Source organism: Micropterus dolomieu, linkage group LG06 (genome assembly GCF_021292245.1).
Source record: "Micropterus dolomieu isolate WLL.071019.BEF.003 ecotype Adirondacks linkage group LG06, ASM2129224v1, whole genome shotgun sequence".
In the NCBI taxonomy this organism is placed as follows: domain Eukaryota; kingdom Metazoa; phylum Chordata; class Actinopteri; order Centrarchiformes; family Centrarchidae; genus Micropterus; species Micropterus dolomieu.
Genome location: NC_060155.1, coordinates 738,770 through 758,194, shown reverse-complemented (window position 1 = coordinate 758,194; position 19,425 = coordinate 738,770). Strand labels below are relative to the sequence as shown.

Here is a 19,425-nt window from a genome sequence, read left to right as displayed (position 1 = left end):
AAGATAGCTGCAACTCCACCTCCTCGGCCTGTGCCTCGAGGAATGTGAGTATTACTATGACTGGGAGGGGTGGATTCATTTAGGCTAACATATTCTCCATCACCCAGCCAGGTTTCAGTAAGACAAAATAAATCAATATGATTATCTGATATTAGTTCATTTACTAGTACACCTTTAGAAGAGAGAGATCTGATGTTTAAGAGTCCACATTTAACTCTTTTCCTTTTCCTATTCATTTGCACTATTGCTCTTGTGGTTTTAATTTTTATGAGGTTTTTATGCACAGCTCCTCTTCTGTTTACCTTTTTAAATAATTTCGATGGTCGGGGGGCAGACACAGTCACTAAAGGATTTTCACTAAGTAACTCCTGAAATGGAGGAGCAGAAAAGTGTGTTAGACTGCGACTCTGCGTAGGGTTTTGGGTGGGTAACTGCTGAATTAGAAGGGCAGAGAAGTGTGTTAGACTGCAACTCTGCCTCCTGGTCTCAACTCTGGGTTGTCATGGATTTGGTCCACTAATAAACTTGGCCAGATTGGTGGATGGATGCTGTCTCTCCGGATCAGACCAGGTCTTCCCCAGAAAGTCTACCAAAGATCTACAAAGCCCACATCGTTTGCTGGACACCACCTCGACAACCAGCGGCGGAATGACGACATGCGGCTATACATGTCATCACTGGTCAGATTTGGCAGGGGTCCAGAGAAAACTACGGTGTCCGAAATTGTTTTTGCATATGTACACACCGACTCAACATTAATCTTAGTGACCTCTGATTGGCGTACTCAATCTTACTGTATTTACGATTATCCTTAGTCAGCAGTTTCAAATAAGATTCAATGTCGCCCGCTCTGGCCCCAGGGATGCACTTAACTATGGCCGCTGGCTTCGCTAACTTCACGTTTCTCAAAATGGAGCTACCAATGATCAGAGTTGGTTTCTCAGCAGGTGTGTCGCTGAGTGGGGAAAATCTGTTAGAAACGTGAACGGGTTGATGATGCCCCGTGGACTTTGAACGCTTACGACTATTCCTCCTTCAGACAATCACCCAGCCCCCCTCCTTCCTGGCTGCACAGGGGATGCCGGAGGACGGCTACCAGAGGCTAACTCAGGCCGTTCCGCACCGACTACCGGGGACTGGCTAGCTACAGTAGCTAAAGACTGATGTACCAAGGTGCGGAGCCGGACTTCTAAATCACTGAGCCTCGCCTCCATGTCTACTAATAAACTACACTTATTACACGTACGATTACTGCTAAAGGAGGCAGAGGAGTAACTGAACATCTGACACACCGAGCAGGAGAAAGTAGGAGAGAGAGAGAGGTGGAAGGAGAAGCCATCGCTAGCTGCTAAGCTAAAGTCGCTAACGGCTAAGCTAAAGTACTGTAGCGTCAGCTACCAAAACTTTAGAACAACTATGAGATTGAACAGCAGTCACTAAAAGATGGAAAGAACTTTGAGTGCTTAGGCAAAATTACTGTAAGAATAAGTGTTTAGTGGACAGTTGGCTGCTGTAATCTAACAAATGTAACTGTTATTTAGCGAGAGCAGCACAACACGGTACCAACACACCAACACACAAGCACCGGAAACGGAAATGAGTCGACATGCTTACCGCACTATGTCAGCCAACCAGCGTAGTGGGGTCTAGTGGGGTCCCACTACACTACAGGCCAGACAGTCAATCAGAGCAGAGCAGTGAGGCCAATGAGTTCGGAGAGGCGAGTGAGAAGAATGGAGTGGGAGACTGTATCAAAGGCTGCAGAGAGGTCGAGAAGAATTAAGATGCTGACATGGCCAGAGTCAGCTGCCATGAGAAGGTAATTTTTTAAGGGCAGTTTCTGTGCTATGATGTGTCCTGAAGCCAGATTGAAATGGCTCTTAGAGGTTGTGATGTAGCATATGATGGTTCAGTTGGGCAGCCACAGCTCTTTCCAATAACTTGCATATAAAAGGTAGGTTGGAGAAGTTGCAGAGTGTGAGAAAGTGAATCCAACTAGTAGCGTAACGTAGAAAAACAGCTAAGTAAAGCAGCAGGATCAGAATCGCAGAGTAGCTGGAGTTGTGCGCCAGCGTCCTCTCACGTCCAAGGTGGTTTTTGTTTGTGTATTTATTTTATATTTCGAAAAAAATATCAGCCTAAGACGTGATGTCATTCCCTCAACTTGTAAGAAGGTGGGTAGAAACCAACTCACACCAGTAATCTCTGTGACGGTGGGAGCAGAGGACTCTGCGAGCGGGCGGCTGGCTTCCCCTGCTGCCACTTGCTCAACTTTCAATCACATTTTTGTTCCGCCATCAGTTTTTGGATTTACTGATGAAATAATTGTAAAATATAAAACTTTCTGTTAATGGCCTCTGTCTGGCGCACGCAATGATGATGCAGTGAATAGTGACGATTCTCTCTGACCAATCAGTAGTCTTGCTGTGTTTTCACATCACATTTTAGTATCGCCTCAGCTTGCTTGGAACCTCGATGGAGGTGATACAAAAAAAGTACCTGCTAGCAGGTAAAGGGACAAATTTTCCACAATGGAAAACCAAAAAAAATCGAGTCGAGGCGAGTTGAGCTTGTACCATGCAGTGGAAAAGGGACTTAAGTCACCTACTCATGGGATCCGAAGATTCAGGGTTCAAATCCCCAGTTGACCAAGTATAAATTGCTAAGAAGTTGTGTCTTTTCAATTACTCATTGAGTCAAAGTTTTCTTGTTCTACTTAGATCCTGTGAAAATTTCATATTAATTTTCTTTACTAAAAGTGTTTGTGCAGTAGGGGTGCAACAACTAATCGATGTAGTTCATGACGTCATCAGGCCGTAACGACATCGTTACAGCCGTGTTACTTCACGTTTTGAGCTGAAACGTTTTCTATACAGTTGGTCAATTTGATTGTTACAGTAATGGTGCTGTGAGTAGCACATAATTATGAGAGCCGTGTTCACATTCCAGATGTGCCCTGACTTTACAATCATAAACGATGCATCGCTCATGATGACGTTCCCAGCTAGAGAACGTGTTACTGCCGAGTGCGCAAGATTACACAACACCGGACAATTTTATACTTCTCCTGTCTTTGGGACAGCTGCTTATCAGGACTTGATTTCAGTGGAACTTTCTGTTGCTGCAGCAGAAACGTTCATTAAAAGATGCATTTTTGAAAGCAGTATTTATTTTATTGTCTTGACTGTTAATTAGCACATGCCTAAAACAACCTCAGGTTTAATTTAAAGGCTAATAGCTAAATGAGAGGCATTGTGTCATTTTGCGATTCATAATCTGAATAGTCGATTATTCGTTTCAATAATCGATAGATTAATTGACTATCAAAATAGTTGTTAGTTCCAGCCCTATTGTGTAGCAAAAACCTTGAAACTTGGAAACACAAAAATTGACCTCAAGGTGATGCTGTTATAATCAAGTGTGCATTTCTGCAATTACCACAAAAAATGTGTACCCTCAAGTCCAAATCACTTTAATCTCTTAAATCAGATGCGACCTGCTTGGATCATGATCATTGCCGCTTGTGGCTGTGCTGGAGATCAGTGCTCTGCTCACTAACTGACACTTACTGATTATTATGTTATTAATCTAAAATGTGCTTGAGTTCTGCCTTCTTTGTTTGTTGTAATGTTATTCAAAAATCTATTTTTAGACATTTATGAATCCATTAAGAATCGTAGAACGTGAGAATCACAAGGTTACTCCTATACTGTAACCATACTGAGGCCTGAAGCATCAGAGAAATTAACTCTCTAGTTTAAAGACTGTACATGTAGACTTTGTGAGGATATGTGAGTGTAATGTGTTATGTGATTACTCTGTTGTTCCAGTACTGAACAGGGGCATATGTTTCTAGTTTACCACACAGACACACAGACACACACACACACACCCCAAAGGACAGATTTCATTTGGATTAGGAACATATGTCCTGCTCATTTCCTGCAGAACACAGTATCAGACAGAAGAGAGAGAGGCAGAGAAAAGATGTCTACTATCTCTATCTATCTGTCTACTAACTAGTACTATACTGAACTGGAGTAATTTTTACATACCATGATTGGGCAGATCGTAAAAACACTCAGCTGACACACAAACACACACGCGTTCTCTCTCTCTTTCTCTCTCTCTAAACACATGATAGTCATGAGGGGGACTGAGTTCCAGTACTAGATGCCTGCAGACCTATTCTTTCCGAAGAACATTTTGGATGTTGTTCATTTCTGGCGTTATGAATTGTAATGTCTTATTCAGTTTGCCAGAAATCAGATGTGGGCTGCAGGATAGCTGAGACGGGCACTCACATTGGTACTCAGATTGCATTTTTCATCCCTTACAAGCTCTGTGTCCTCGAAATGTTTATGTTAGTGTGTAGCATTTTCAGACAATCCAGGTGAAAACTAGTGCAGTATATTTGTTGCTTTTGATCTATTTATCTCAGTGTTCAAATCCTTGGGGGGGTAGTGTTCAGGACAAACCTTTAACAGTGGGTCCCGGGGAGATTTTTTTTTTATTTCCTGCAGGCCATAGCAGTAGCTTCCATCTACTCTAATATGTTTACTCATATTTACTCTGTCTGATTCTCTTCCTCAACCACTTCTGTGCTTCGCTGTGCTACACTTGAGGGTGGCTGTCAGACCACTGACTGCATCACATAGCAATGCTCTGTTTACAGACTCCTGCAGCACACACTGAACACTTGACTTGATGAATGAAACATCAATGACTCAACTATCTTAGTATGGCTTGTGGTTATTGGTTTTGGGAATGTATTTGGTAATGATCTAGTTTATCCAGGTTCTTTCATGAGTCAGCATCTAGAAATTGTGCACAATGTCATTTTAGTGTCTTTCTCCTCCACTCTCTACCTCCTCTCTTCCCCTTGTTTTAGGTGTCTCTCCCATGTATCCCCTCTGGGCATACAGCCAAGAACCAACAGAACACACACACACACACACACACACACACACACACACACACACTCTTAGGAGCAGAAGCTATTGCACTCCACAGTCCTGGTATCGGTATTCATCACTTTTTGAAAACTCTTCACACAGTCTGCATTTCCAACACGCATCTTGACCAAACAGTTAATCTCATCTCCAAAAGTCACTCAAATCACCAAAACATACAAGCGTCAAAATAAACTCGTTCAACCAAAACACTGGCAACAATTCTCACTCAGAAAGCATACGATCTGATTTATAACACACTGACCTACAAAACACTAACATCAGGGAGCATTACATAAATTTGATGAACTTTTGTCTTCGAAATGTGACAGATTTTTTCACATAAATCAGTATTTCATTATAGAATACAGTTGCTCTCAGTCACTTTCTCAGATCAGAACTGAAATTCTAACTGTTTAACCCCCACATCATCGAGTCACTTGTGCCCATAGCAATTTCTCAGTCTTTTCAGAAACTGCTAATTGTTTTGACACATTTATGCCAATGATTACCGTAAAACTTCAATTAATAGCCGAGTCCCAAACAGCCGCCTACCTCCTTTACTGGTCTGGTGTGGGAACACATTTTGACAAATAAACTCCTGCCTCAATTAAACTCCTGGTCTGGTTTTTATAGAAGTTCTTTGGATGTATAAAACCTCTTAAACCCCGCGAAGTCGCCCGCTTTAGCTGCTTCTAAGCTGCTTAGATCGTTAATACAAATATTAATGTTTAAACGTGTGATCAATATGTCAGTATGGACATGCTGAACATCGTTAGATTCTCCACAATACCACTGTTAAGTTCATTTAACGGAAACAACAAGACCCAAAGTCTAATTCTTCTAGATTTACCGGTGGAACCTGGATGGCTACAAGAGAGGATAAGGGGAAAAAAGTGCTGACTCACGTTAACTTTGAAGCGCTCGTTAAGTCCGAATGTGTCCGTTCATTGATTATTTATATTTCTTCAGTCTGTAAGGTCCACCGATCAAAAGAATCAAAACAGCTTTTCAGAAAAATTTACCCAAGTTGTGAATCCTGTCGTGAAGTCCATTGCTCTTTGTCTGCTAACTTCTCTCATCCTAACCGTGTTGTTGTTTTTGTTAGGTTGCCACTTTCAAAATAAAAGCGAATAAGCCGTCTGTCGGAGCTAGATCAAATGAATGACTTGTATTTGATATTACTTGATAATTTTTAAGAATGTATTATTCTGTTTAAAATAAATAAACTGTTTTGTAGTAGTTTCAGTTTTGTACAAAAGGAATTAAAGGCCTGTCCCACATTGACGCCTGTCCCAGATAAAGGCAGGGTCAATTCAGTGATTTCAGCAAATAAAAGCCCGGGCTATAATTCAAAGTTTTACGGTATGTACAATCGTCTGCGGGTACAAGCGGTTTTCTCAGGCGGGTGGCTGGTGTCTCCCTTAGAGATAGGGTGAGAAGCTCGGCCATCCGCGAGGAGCTCAGAGTAGAGCCGCTGCTCCTTTGCGTTGAAAGGAGCCAGTTGAGGTGGTTTGGGCATCTGGTAAGGATGCCTCACGGACGCCTCCCTAGGGAGGTGTTCCAGGCACATCCAGCTGGGAGGAGGCCTCGAGGAAGACCCAGGACTAGGTGGAGAGATTATATCTCCACACTGGCCTGGGAACGCCTCGGGATCCCCCAGTCATAGCTGGTTAATGTGGCTCGGGAAAGAGAAGTTTGGGGTTCCCTGCTGGAGCTGCTCCCCCCGCGACCCGATCCCAGATAAGCGGATGAAGATGCTGTTTCCTACATATCAATTGCTTACTGTATGTCATGTTGATCACAATGTCTGACAGTAAACTGGTTCTCTGTTGAGTAGTCTTACCACGCAAAATAGGTCATAAATTCATTGCGTAAGTCACTACATGCAAAATGTCTGAACACATCATAATCTGCAACGCATTTTTTCTACATGATAATTTGACTTTTTTTGTAAATGTGTGCTACGGTATATTGATGAAGTTATCTGTTGTGCTGTGGATAAGAATCTGTGGCCCAATAGATAGGAATGTCAACTTGAGGGGCTGTTTCCATGTTTCCATTTCTATTTTTGTAATTGTTTCTGTTATGCTATGCAGTGCTGTAAAATAGTCTTGCCTTTTTCTTTTCTACATCACGATGACATGCTCTGTCAACAAATTACAGTGCATACAGTAAAAGTGTAACTGTGAATCCTGTCCAATCCCCTGCAATGTATAACTCTGTACTGTTGAAATTGATCTATGCCATACAGAAAAAGTGCTGCCTTCTGCATTTTCAATCATTGTCAACTAAACCTTAGCCATAGTTTACCAATACAAGTAGTTTTGCAAAATTTGAGGATTAGAAATGTACAAAGCGACTGAGAAAAACTGCATTCAGCAATTTACTTCTGAAAAAAAGTTCCTGAAATTGCAGTGCTGTTTTTCTCAGTTGTTCACACAGTAACACCGGTACCTGAGGCAGAATGACCACAACCTGTAATTGATGTACCAACTCCCTGAACCAATTCTGCTAAAATACAAGCACATTTTCCGGTTTACACTTAGCTTGCTGTTTACAGTAAAACGACATTCAAAACACTACACACATTTCTCTACACACATAGACATAAACATAAAATGTACGTACTTGTTCTGCTAAGATTTTCTGTATATATCTGTACAGTTACTGCAAAAATACAGGACATTTGCAATCATTCTGTTTTGTGTTTTTAACAGTTTTGGACACAGTGTGTTAGTGTCTGAAAAATGTGCTGCAGATATACATTGTTTTGCAGGTGGTGAAGTAGTAATGAGAAAGGAGTTCATGGATTTTGGAGAAAGTGGTTGTTTTGCTGAAGGTGAAGAGTTTTGACAATGTGACTTCAGTTTTGACCAATGCAGGTTAGCAATTGAAAAAAACTGTAATACACATAGACTTTACTTGGTAAAATCGTTCTTGATTGCAGTGCTGCGCAGCGCATATTCGCTCCGCACATCCTCTCACTTGGTCGCTCTCTTTCTCTCTCTATCTTGCAAACACTGACAACAGACCTGTCTGTGAATTGAATGGTTGGTATCATAAACACCGCTGCATAAACCTGTCCAACACAACGCTGTCAATTTCGGAGACCCATCTTCAAAACAGTTATTAGCAAGCATGTAAAGATCCTAGCTAATAAGGATAGCTATGTTAACTTTGGAAAACAGCTGTCGAAGTTACCGAGCTGTATAAATGGTAGTCTACAGGTGTGTTCGAGATAACTGGCTGACTTTCGCCAACTTGATTGATAGGGGAATAAAAACAGCGCCGTCAAGTCAGACACAATCTACCAACGGTAGACTGCGTGAGCTTAGAACAATGATCAGGCCTTGCTCCCACGAGGTCTAGTGACGTTTTGCAGCGCAGGTGTTGTGCTGAATTCTGCATGCCTGCTGTGAATTGCATACACCTCGCAGGAGGTAACGCTCTTTATACTGAGGAAAGAGGCGGATGCAAATTTCGGTAGGTAGCCTACATCTGTTTTGCCGAATTATATAATTCACTTCTTAAGGTCCTTTTAGGACATTTTGCTGTTTGAACGCTGTTAACGCCACATGTTTTTGCTGAATCTCAAGAAATGGTACTTTTACTAAATGTAATACTATATTAACGATTCTTAACGTTCATAAAATATATGATCATTTATCACTATTAATGAACCCCACAAACAATAGTATAGCGTTTAAAAGCAGAACTTGAATGCATTTTTATACAATTCTCAGCAGGCATGCAAAATTCAGCATAACATTTTGCGTGTTTCAATGGTTTTCCCCATGGAGAGTCGGGAGGGAAAGCAGCCACCACGTAAAAACCTTGCTTTGTTTCATTTAGTCCGTCAATATGTGGAAATCGTATGTACCTGCCCATCCTGCCTGACATTGCACTAAGTACTTGGGACAGCACACCTGAAAAACCGCTTTGGGAAACCCCAGCAGAAACAGCTACAGTATGCTGTGGCGACCCTTTTCTATGGCCAGGCTGTGTTCACTCAGTCTGGATGTTGGCAACACTTCTCTTAGTTTAGGACTTGTTGTTACAACAACCAGGAACAATAACGAACCTGCAGTATCGACGATCCTGGCAAACAACCCCACTGAGGTTAAATAGCTGAGTTTCCCTACCAGTCATTCAGAACTGATAAAGTCCCTTGGATGAGGGACGAAATGTCTTCCACTATCTTCAACCAAGTCCAGTTGCCCTTGACTTTAACCTTCTTTGGATATCTGGTATATAAGCTACTTATTATTTAGTTGGACACTAAAATAGCTAAACCTACTGTGTGAAAACCTTTCACTGTAAGTGGTGCTGTTATGCCATGAATTATATTACCAGAAGGGAAAAACACCTGCAGATTTGGAGTCTTCCATAGCCCTGTACTTCTCACCAGTATACGCTGATCGGACAATGCTGGCTGGCCTGGATTACAACCACCGTGTCCACAGACCAGCCAGGAGAAAAGCTGATGACACAACTCAGTATGTTGCATTTTTATTGCATTTTACTCAATACATTTATAAGTAATGGGTCAAAAAATATTAAATAGTATGAGGAATACAGATAGATGGTGCTAATTTATTGTTTTGATTGCATTTTATGTGGAAATGCTAAATACTGTATAAGAGAACAATGACAGGTGTTACAAGTTTTCACTAAGCTGATTCTCCTTTCTGTATTATCACGTACAGCAAGGTGTACAACAAAAGTCCAGGAAGTGGTGCTTGTACTCATTGAAGGTGGAGAAGGATTACAGTTACATCTCAGACCTCCTCCTCTGATGGTTGTCTACTACTGAGGAGATGCCTAGAAGCAGAACCGGGAGACCTGATGATCCCTGTCAACATGGGGTTCAGTCAGGTGTCCCTACCCCAACTGTATTGCTAGATACAGCAAAAAGTACAACATAAAGTAATATGGTTGGTTTTGAAATATGGTAATTATGTCAAAGAGGTGATTGTGATATATTAAATTAATTAATCTCCACAGCAGCGATACAATGCTACATACAAACTGAACTGTCTTCATAATCAGTCAAGATACAGACACAGCTTATCTTTCTTCCTGTATATACTTATTTTTAATGATGTTTATCTATTTGTGATATAGTTTGTAGTATTAGTAGTATATAATAACAATAAACAAGTGTTATACCACATTTGGATGTCATTATTGGAGACATAAGACCTAAATGTATTTGCTTGATTGTTTATGCTGCAAGTGTAAAGAAAAGGCATTTATCATTTTCAGTGTTTTATTTAAAAAAAGATGAAAATATTATCCAGAACCGGGAACAATATACCTTGTATTTTCTCTACCCTCCTGGGAATAAAACATAAACAAGGTACATGTATTCATCCACACAGTGGATGGAATTATTTGTAATTATTAGTGACATTACATCTTACACCCTGCTAGGATTAAACCTCTGTTTTGTTGGAGTGTGAAGCTGGATGCAGGTCCTAGAATATGTGCTCCTTGGCTTGCACCTCGTCCTCCCCGTCCTCTGCCTCTTCTTCCTTGGACCCTGGCTGCCCACCCTCCTCTGCTTCGCCTCTGTGCTTGGCTCTGGAGTGCAATCCTCATCAGAGACAATAATGCTTTCACCGTGGAAGCTCTAACATGCAAAACAACGTACATGTTATGAGTCTAACACGAAATTCATGTTTGTGTAGTGTAACAGGATGATGATGGAAACAGGAAAATGTGTATCTGTACCTGTTTTTAGCTTTGCCTTAATCTATAGCCTAATTTCAAATTTAGTGATTACTGTAGGAACCAAAACCTGCATCCGCTCATTTCCTTTATTTCCTTAGTCATATTCTTTTCACAATAGCCAAACAGCATTTACATTGAACCCTATCAATTCTGTTCTAACTTCCGTTTATTGCATTCTTGTTGTTGACTAATCATTGTTGTTTATCTTCTTTATATGCATATTTACTCTCACTTATGTTCACGCTAGTAGATTATAATGCGGGTTTATGCATGGAAGATTCCCTCCTCTGAATTGAGACTGAATGATTTAAACTGACTGAACAATTGATAAATAACTGATCACTTTTACCTAATTGTTATTAAAGCTATACCCAAGGATCCCTGAGACCTTGGGCGGACAGCGATGTTAGAATTTGTAACGAGTGCATACGAAATTAATATGTCCAAGTATTAATATACATTTTTTTTTAAACAAAGTGAAGGTACACTACAATAGCTCAGGACTTAGAGTTCTCCGGCACTGTGTCGGAATTCCGTCGTGAGGCATTTTTGTATTCGACAATATATAAATATGTCTGTAGAAAATATTCATGAAAGAAAGGGGACTGACTTTTCTTGCATACCGGTGGGCTCTATGTGGTGCTCATCTGTTCCCATTCTCGCCTGTTTGCTAATCTCTGTTGGCAGAGACGGAGCAGGTAGAAACTCGGTGCCTTTCATGCAGCCGTGAGCCCCCATGTGAATGAAGAGTACCAGCAGGGCTGCGCAAAAAAACAATAATGATTATCGCAATATAATTTTCCTCAGTAACAATATAACAAATGTTTAATAAGTGTTTGATTTAATTAATTTGAATCACTAACAAATCAGCACTTTAATTTGTTGAGGAAAAGGGACTGAAAAAAAGATTACTTAATTGAAATTTACTTCATAATTGTTTTTAATGTTTTACCTCAGATTTGTTAAGTGATCCTAGTATTTCCCACAGTGGCACCAGCTATAAACAACGTGCTAACCTCGACAACCCAGCTGTATTATAACGTTAACTTAGCTCTAGCTCTTCTTATTAGCTAGTCTCCTTACATGCTTTCTAATAACTTTTTTTTTTTAAGCTGGGTGTCCAACAGCGTCGTGTTGGACAGATTTGTGTAGCACTGTTCATGAGGGAGAAATAGAGAGGGACGAACAAAAGGATGTGCTGAGCGAATGCGCTACAGCGCTCTGCAATCAAATACGATTTTAAATAGGCCTAGTAAAAAAATCGAAAATCAGTATGTGGCGGGCAGCGTTAATAATATATATATAATATGGGAAACACTGGCTCCACTGTTTGGATTTAAGTGTTTGTTCTGAGCATAATAATAGTTTAAAACTACAATTAACCATCTGGTTTCTTCAACTTTCACTCAGGAGCAAAAATCTGCCTTAAAATGACTTGACATTTATCATAAGAATAGTCGATATTGAATGATGTGAAATGTTTTATCGTGATAACATTTTAGGCTGTATTGCCCAGCCCTAAGTACCAACACCTATATTTTCCACTTCAAGCACTGATTATAGGTGGTGGTAGAATGAAGGAAATGAACTGTTTAATGCTCAAAATCTTATAGGGGAGGACCCCCTGCCCCACCTTCATGTATTTCCAGATTGAACGTTTTATAAAACTAGTGTACAATTATCTTCTCTTCTTGTTGTAAACCTTGAATTGTATTTCCTCATGTTTCGTGAGCTAAGTGTATGTAACACCCCCAAGCTGAGTCCCTATGTCCCCTTACCTTCCATCTTTGTTGTAAACCCCGAACACATTTCAGGCACAGAAATTTTAGAGGGGGCCTCTAAAATATTGACAGCATGCTTTATTGACATTAATTTCTATATTTCTCTATCATCATGGATCCAGGGGTAAAATCAGGAGCGTCAGACTTCATCCAGCTAGAGGGCCGGTCGCTCTGCGATCTCCTGTCCCTGTATGCTCCACCGCCCCACTGCCTCTCTGGTTGTGTCGCTTGTACTAACGACACGCTGTGAATGGTCCGTGATCGTTCCCTCTGGCTGGATGAATATTATGCATGATCCATGCACTACTGCAGCTGGGGGCTCTCCCTAGCATCACACAACTTTCTAAATTCTTCCCTCTCACGGGATAAAGATAGGTCAGGTCGCAAACACAGCTGCAGCTGTTGTGTGAAGCGTAATTGTAGCAAAATGGCTGTATATGATAATAATATAATAAGACAAACATGCCTGATACTTTCACAGTCAGCCCCAGGCCTACATGCTTGCAGCTATTAATCATTCAGCAGTAAGAATCACAGTCTGTCCCCTCCCCTGTCCCAGGGGGGAAAAAAGTGAGCTCCCCCAAAAGCTATGGTATAGTTTGCACACTGAGGAGCATGATGTCATAGCCTAACTCTAATCCCACTGGCTCTCTCTCTCTTTTTGCCTATTCCAGATAGTGTGGCGAGATTAAGGGAGAGCTGAACCGAGGGTGGAGAGGCAGCGGGGCTACCATCCTCTATTTTTTCCTTCCGCCCTGTGGAAGCACTCAACCACAACACACTCATCATCCTTTTTCCTCCTTTCCATTCTGTCACTGCACTCGTTCTCTCACTTTTTATCCATCTAACTGTCCATCTTACTTGATGAATAGGTCAGTGGAACCTACGCCCCGCAGACCTGTATAGACTTTTTAGTGAACATCAGTGAATTCAATTATTCAGGCTGTAGAGCTGCCAACAGAGATCATCCTACTCAGGCAATGCAGTAGTATATCTGAATACAATACTTGACCTGCCCCCCAGCCCAGAGTCTGGCTCAGTCCCACCAGGTCCTATAAGCAATAAGGGCCAGGGGATTCATCTCTTTCTAGACTTTCACTTCTCTACCTTGTGTCTTCATGGTTTGGGGGTCCTCCGGTGCCCCCGCCCTCTGTCGACCCCCCCGCACCCGCTGCCACCACGGCCGGCCACCCCAGTCGCCTTGTTGCCATGCCGACAGAGACACTGGCTCCAGCCCTTCCAGATAGCAAGGCAGCTGGCCCCGCGACGCCCTTCACTTCCACTGTGCCCCTCCGCATCCTCAATAAGGGTCCTGACTACTTCAGGAGACAGGTACTGTTCCATTTCTCTATGGGGTCTGCTGTGTGTGTGTCAGTATTAAAATGCAAAAAACAGTTTTTACTGCTGGTGAAACAACGAAGGTTATACCATAATCAAGCATTTGTCTCCGTCGGAAGATTTTAAGCATTAAACTTGTAATTTCCTACATTCTGGAGACATTTTCTGCTCCATTTTACAGTGGAAATGTCTGTTTTTTTATGAGGGAAAACTATATTGCACTGCATGTTTTCTTATTGTGTAAATCAATTGGTGCAAGCTATTTTTCAGAACATTTTTAACAAATGCTTTCAAAAAGTGATGGGGACAAAATCAGCCATTTTAAAATGTGGTGGGGACATGTCCCCAGCGTCCCCAGTGTAAATGACACCTATAGGGTCAGTGGACCAGTTAGGGTCAGACAGCAGTGTGGAGCTGTGTGCTTGTGTTACGAGTAAGTAAGTAAGTAATTTCATAGCTAGGCTACTGTTAGCAGTGTTGGGCAGGACCTCCACTAATATTACTTTTCTCATTTTCCATTTACTCATTTTCCCATTAACTGGTAGTGTAACGCAATACTATTTACAAAACAGTAATAGTATTACAGTTAGCCTACTCATCCAAGTAACGCTGCAGTACTGAGTTACTGAATGCACCATCCTTGGCGTGAAAGCGCGACTGGGCGGCAAGTCAGCTGCACTGGACCTGATGTTATTCAAGTCTATATTACTTACATAATCTCAGCATATTCAATAAATTTTCATATTGTATAGTTTACCTCTAGTTTAGGCTTATTATGAATATTATATTCCAGTTACCAGTGTTGGGAAGCAACTAGTTACATGTAATTTAATTACAAATGAACTGTAACTAAAATGTTTCAGTTACTGGGGAAAATGTGCCTTTAAATCAAAGTTAGTTATGAAAATGATAACATTGGGGGTTACATCTGAATATTTTCTATAAAAAGTTCAGCTATATATTGAATCATATTAATTTTATTGCTTTACATGTTTTTCATGTGCACAATGTCTTTTTTTGCCAGTTCCAGTCACAGCTGTTTAGTAAAGTTTGATGCTGTTCTGATGCTGATTGGTTCTCATGTCTAAATTTGCAGCACCACCATCTGCCAGTTAAACTGCTTCTCAACAGTTATTAGAAATTTACAAAAGTAATGAAATGTGATACATTAAATTATTTTGAGAGAGTAATTGAAATAGTTAACCTAGGCTACTGTTACATTTTAAATAGGGTAACTTGTAACCTAGTACATTTCCAAAGTAACCTTCCCAACACTGCCCACTGTTACAGCAGTTTAATTTTTGTGGAATGTTTCCATTCATATAATCCATGTGCAAGAAAAACATTGGTCTCTAATTTATTAATGCTAAGTAAATACTTAATCAATAATCATAACCATTCATACAGAACAATTATAGTAGGTTGTAGTCTTTACTTGCACACTGTGCTCGTAAATCATTTTTCTGCTTCTCGAGTGAAATACTCTGTAGAGCCCGAGGGTGCCGTTGACTTCCCATCTCTGTTACAGCTAAAGTTCTAACGTTACACACTGCAACTGGCTGGGAATGTAGCAAACATTTCTAATACGCACAGTGTTTTTTTTTTTTTAGAAAGGTTAAAAATACAGGAGAATCCTGGGAAAATCGGGAGGGTTGACAGGTAAATGTAAACGCTCCGTATAGCACCTTTCTAGTCTTTACGATCACTCAAAGCATTTTTACACTACATTTGCATTCACCATTCACACAGTGAGCCGAAGTGCTCAAACAGAAACTAACATTCACACACTAGCGGAACAGCAATTCAGGGTTCAGTATCTTGCCCAAGGACACTTCAATATGCAGCCTGGAGTAGCCAGGGATTGAACCGCCGACCGTCCGATTAACAGGCAACCCACACTTCCTCCTACCTACCGCCTTTCATGACGCTACCAGGGATGTACTGGTACTAAAATTCAGCCCGGGACTTTGAGATGGAGAGGGCTTTTAATGCGAGTTTGCAGTTTTATTTTAATACTAATAGTGTTTTGCTGAAGACCTTCAAGAAACTTTAGGATGACACCTGCCTCTTCAGTTTGTATAAGCAAGGCACCACTGCACTGAACAAGACCAGGTCAGGCAAACCTGAGCTGGAACACTTAAGTTATAGAATACTGTTACCAACATGTCATGTGTACAGCCATTCAGAGTGTTAAAATAGTTAGGCCTAAATATAATCAAAAACTACAACACAGTCCCATAAAATAGAGCATTGTGTGTGTGTTTGCATAAAAATCAAATCCCTCATCTTCAGCACTGAGCAGGCCTACATCTGGCTCAGCTTCCCCTGTGCTGGACTCTGCCTCTGCTTGTACTGATTGTACAGCTACATATGCATGAGAAGAACATCAGTAATAAATGTGATTAACAATAATACATTTTCTAATTCTATCTCTATTCCTGCACACTGCCCCTGTACCTGTCACTGTTTGTCTGGTTCCATTGTCCTTCTCCTCCTGCAGCTTCTCCTCTTCCTTCTCTCCCACCTCATCAACATGACTATTTTATCATCACCCTGTCCCTCTGCATCACCTCCACTGATCTTAACAGCTAAATATATACAGACACACATAGATTCCTTGCTTATAGAAGGATGTTGTCTTTGATTGATAACATGCAAACTGTTTATAATATATATATATATATATATATATATATATATATATATATATATTTATGCCTAAATAGAAATAAATATATAAATTATTTCAGTATATAATAAATGCATTACTAATTGTGCACCTATTTCTTCTGCTGCTTGGTCCTGCCTCATCTGCGCCTGCCACAGCCACTTTTTCCACCAATGAAGCAGTCAGTTAATTTGGCGCCTTTTGTGCCGACATCTTTTTCTTTCCTTCTTTTTCCTCTTTTTTTCTTTTCACCTTTCACCTCTCTGTTGCACTTGTCACACAAACCTGGGCTGAGTTCAGCGGCACCGACAAAACGTAGCAAACCGGTGCAAAAGGTTCTGGATTAAACTCGCTCCAAAGTAAACTCCTTTAATAGGCGCCATTGAGCCAATCAGAATTCAGCAGAAAGAGGATCAGTCGTTGTTGTAGCAGAGGGTGTCTAGCAGGAACACGGGGGCAGCAGGTGACCCGCAGCCACAGATCCAGACTCCACAGCTCCAGAGCCAGAAACACCTGCAGGAAGTGATATGAGAAGAGAGGAGAGGGACGGGAAAGCACAAGACTACCGGAAAGGGGAGATGTCGCGTTAGTAACATGCAATAATGGGATGAGGTTGCATACAGAGGGAGAGAAAGTAGAGGAGAGAGGAGCTCAGTGCATCATCGGAAGTCCCCCGGCAGTCTAGGCCTATAGCAGCAATAACTAAGGGATGGTTCAGGACTCCCCTGAGCCTAGGAGTAACAAATGCATGGACTAGTTTTTCTGCATCATTTTTAGACAGGATGTTCCTGATTTTCTCAATATTATGTAGGTGAAAAAATGCGGTCCTTGAAATTTGCTTAATGTGAGACTTAAACGACATGTCCATGTCCAAAGATAACTCCAAGATTCCTCACAGATGTGCTGGAGGCCAGGGCGATGCCATCAAGGGAAACTATATCTTTAGATAATGCGTCACGGAGGTGTTTGGGCCCCAGAACAATAACTTCAGTTTTATCTGAGTTTAACATTAGAAAATTACAGGTCATCCTGAAGACACATTTGAAGTTTAGCTAACTGATTAGTTTCATCTGCATAACAATGAAAGTTTATGGAATGTTTCCTGATAATATTGCCTAAAGGAAGCATATATAAAGTGAAGAGGATTGGTCCAAGGACAGATCCTTGTGGAACTCCATGACTAACTTTGGCATGCATGGAGGGCTCATCGTTAACATGTACAAACTGAAATCGATCTGATAAATAGAACTTAAACCAGCTTAGAGCGGTTCCTTTAATGCCAATGAAATGTTCCAGTCTCTGTAATAGGATCTGATGGTCAATGGTATCAAATGCAGCACTAAGATCTAATAAAACCAGTACAGAGACAAGTCCTTTGTCTGATGTAATAAGGAGGTCGTTAGTAATTTTCACCAGTGCTGTCTCTGTGCTATGATGAGCTCTAAATCCTGACTGAAAATCCTCAAATAAACTATTGCTATGTAGAAAGTCACACAGCTGTTTGGCAACTGCTTTCTCAAGGATCTTAGAGAGAAATTGAAGGTTAGATATAGGTCTATAGTTGGCTAAAACATCCGGATCAAAGTTGGGCTTTTTCAGAAGAGGTTTAATTACAGCTACTTTAAAGTACTGTGGTACATAGCCTGTTGATAAAGATAGATTGATCATATCTAGTATAGAAGTGCTGACTAGGGGTAAAACTTCTTTAAGCAGCCTAGTCGGGATGGGGTCTAAGAGGCAGGTTGATGGTTTAGATGAAGAAATTATTGTTATTGTATTATTAAGTTAGTTGGTAAAGATTGAGGGAAGCAAAGCAGTCTAAACATATATCTGGTTCTACAGCTGTTTCTAAGGTTCCTGAGTTTAGAGATAAGTCGTTGCCAGTTGAGGGCAGGTCTTGGTGAATTTTGTTTCTAATAGTTAGAATTTTATCATTAAAGAAGCTCATGAAGTCGTAACTACTGAGAGCTATGGGAATACTTGGCTCAATAGAGCTGTGACTCTCTGTCAGCCTGGCTACAGTGCTGAAAAGAAACCTGGGGTTGTTCCTATTTTCCTCTATTAATGACGAGTAGTACACTGCTCTGGCATTACGGAGGGCCTTCCTATAAGTTTTAAGAGTACAGGTGCTGGTCATATAATTAGAATATCATCAAAAAGTTGATTTATTTCAGTTATTCCATTCAAAAAGTGAAAATTGTATAATGTATACATTCATTCCACACAGACTGATATATTTCAAGTGTTCATTCCTTTTAATTTTGATGATTATAACTGACAACTAATGAAAACCCCCAAATCAGTATCTCAGAAAATTAGAATATTGTGAAAAGGTTCAATATTGAAGATACCTGGTGCCACACTCTAATCAGCTAATTAACTCAAAACACCTGCAAAGGCCTTTAAATGGTCTCTCAGTTTAGTTCTGTAGGCTACACAATCATGGGGAAGACTGCTGACTTGACAGCTGTCCAAAAGTCAACCACTGACACCTTGCACAAGGAGGGCAAGACACAAAAGGTCATTGCTAAAGAGGCTGGCTGTTCACAGAGCTCTGTGTCCAAGCACATAAATAGAGAGGCGAAGGGAAGGAAAAGATGTGGTAGAAAAAAGTGTACAAGCAATAGGGATAACCGCACCCTGGAGAGGATTGTGAAACAAAACCCATTCAATAATGTGGGGGAGATTCACAAAGAGTGGACTGCAGCTGGAGTCAGTGCTTCAAAAACCACCACGCACAGACGTATGCAAGAGATGGGTTTCAGCTGTCGCATTCCTTGTGTCAAGCCACTCTTGAACAAGACACAGCGTCAGAAGCGTCTCGCCTGGGCTAAAGACAAAAAGGACTGGACTGCTGCTGAGTGGTCCAAAGTTATGTTCTCTGATGAAAGTAAATTTTGCATTTCCTTTGGAAATCAAGGTCCCAGAGTCTGGAGGAAGAGAGGAGAGG

General features: G+C 41.0%; 1 protein-coding gene across 2 annotated transcripts in view; it reads left to right on the top strand.

The window, feature by feature from the left end:
• The first annotated feature begins 13,144 nt into the window (after positions 1 to 13,144).
• fam110b (family with sequence similarity 110 member B) overlaps positions 13,145 to 19,425 on the top strand; it is a 51,615-nt gene continuing 45,334 nt past the window's right edge. For both annotated transcript variants that reach the window (XM_046051789.1, XM_046051788.1), the window contains exon 1: positions 13,145 to 13,801. In XM_046051789.1, the coding sequence (XP_045907745.1) occupies positions 13,679 to 13,801 (123 nt within the window). In that variant the 5' untranslated portion in view covers positions 13,145 to 13,678. The remainder of the gene's footprint in view (positions 13,802 to 19,425) is intronic.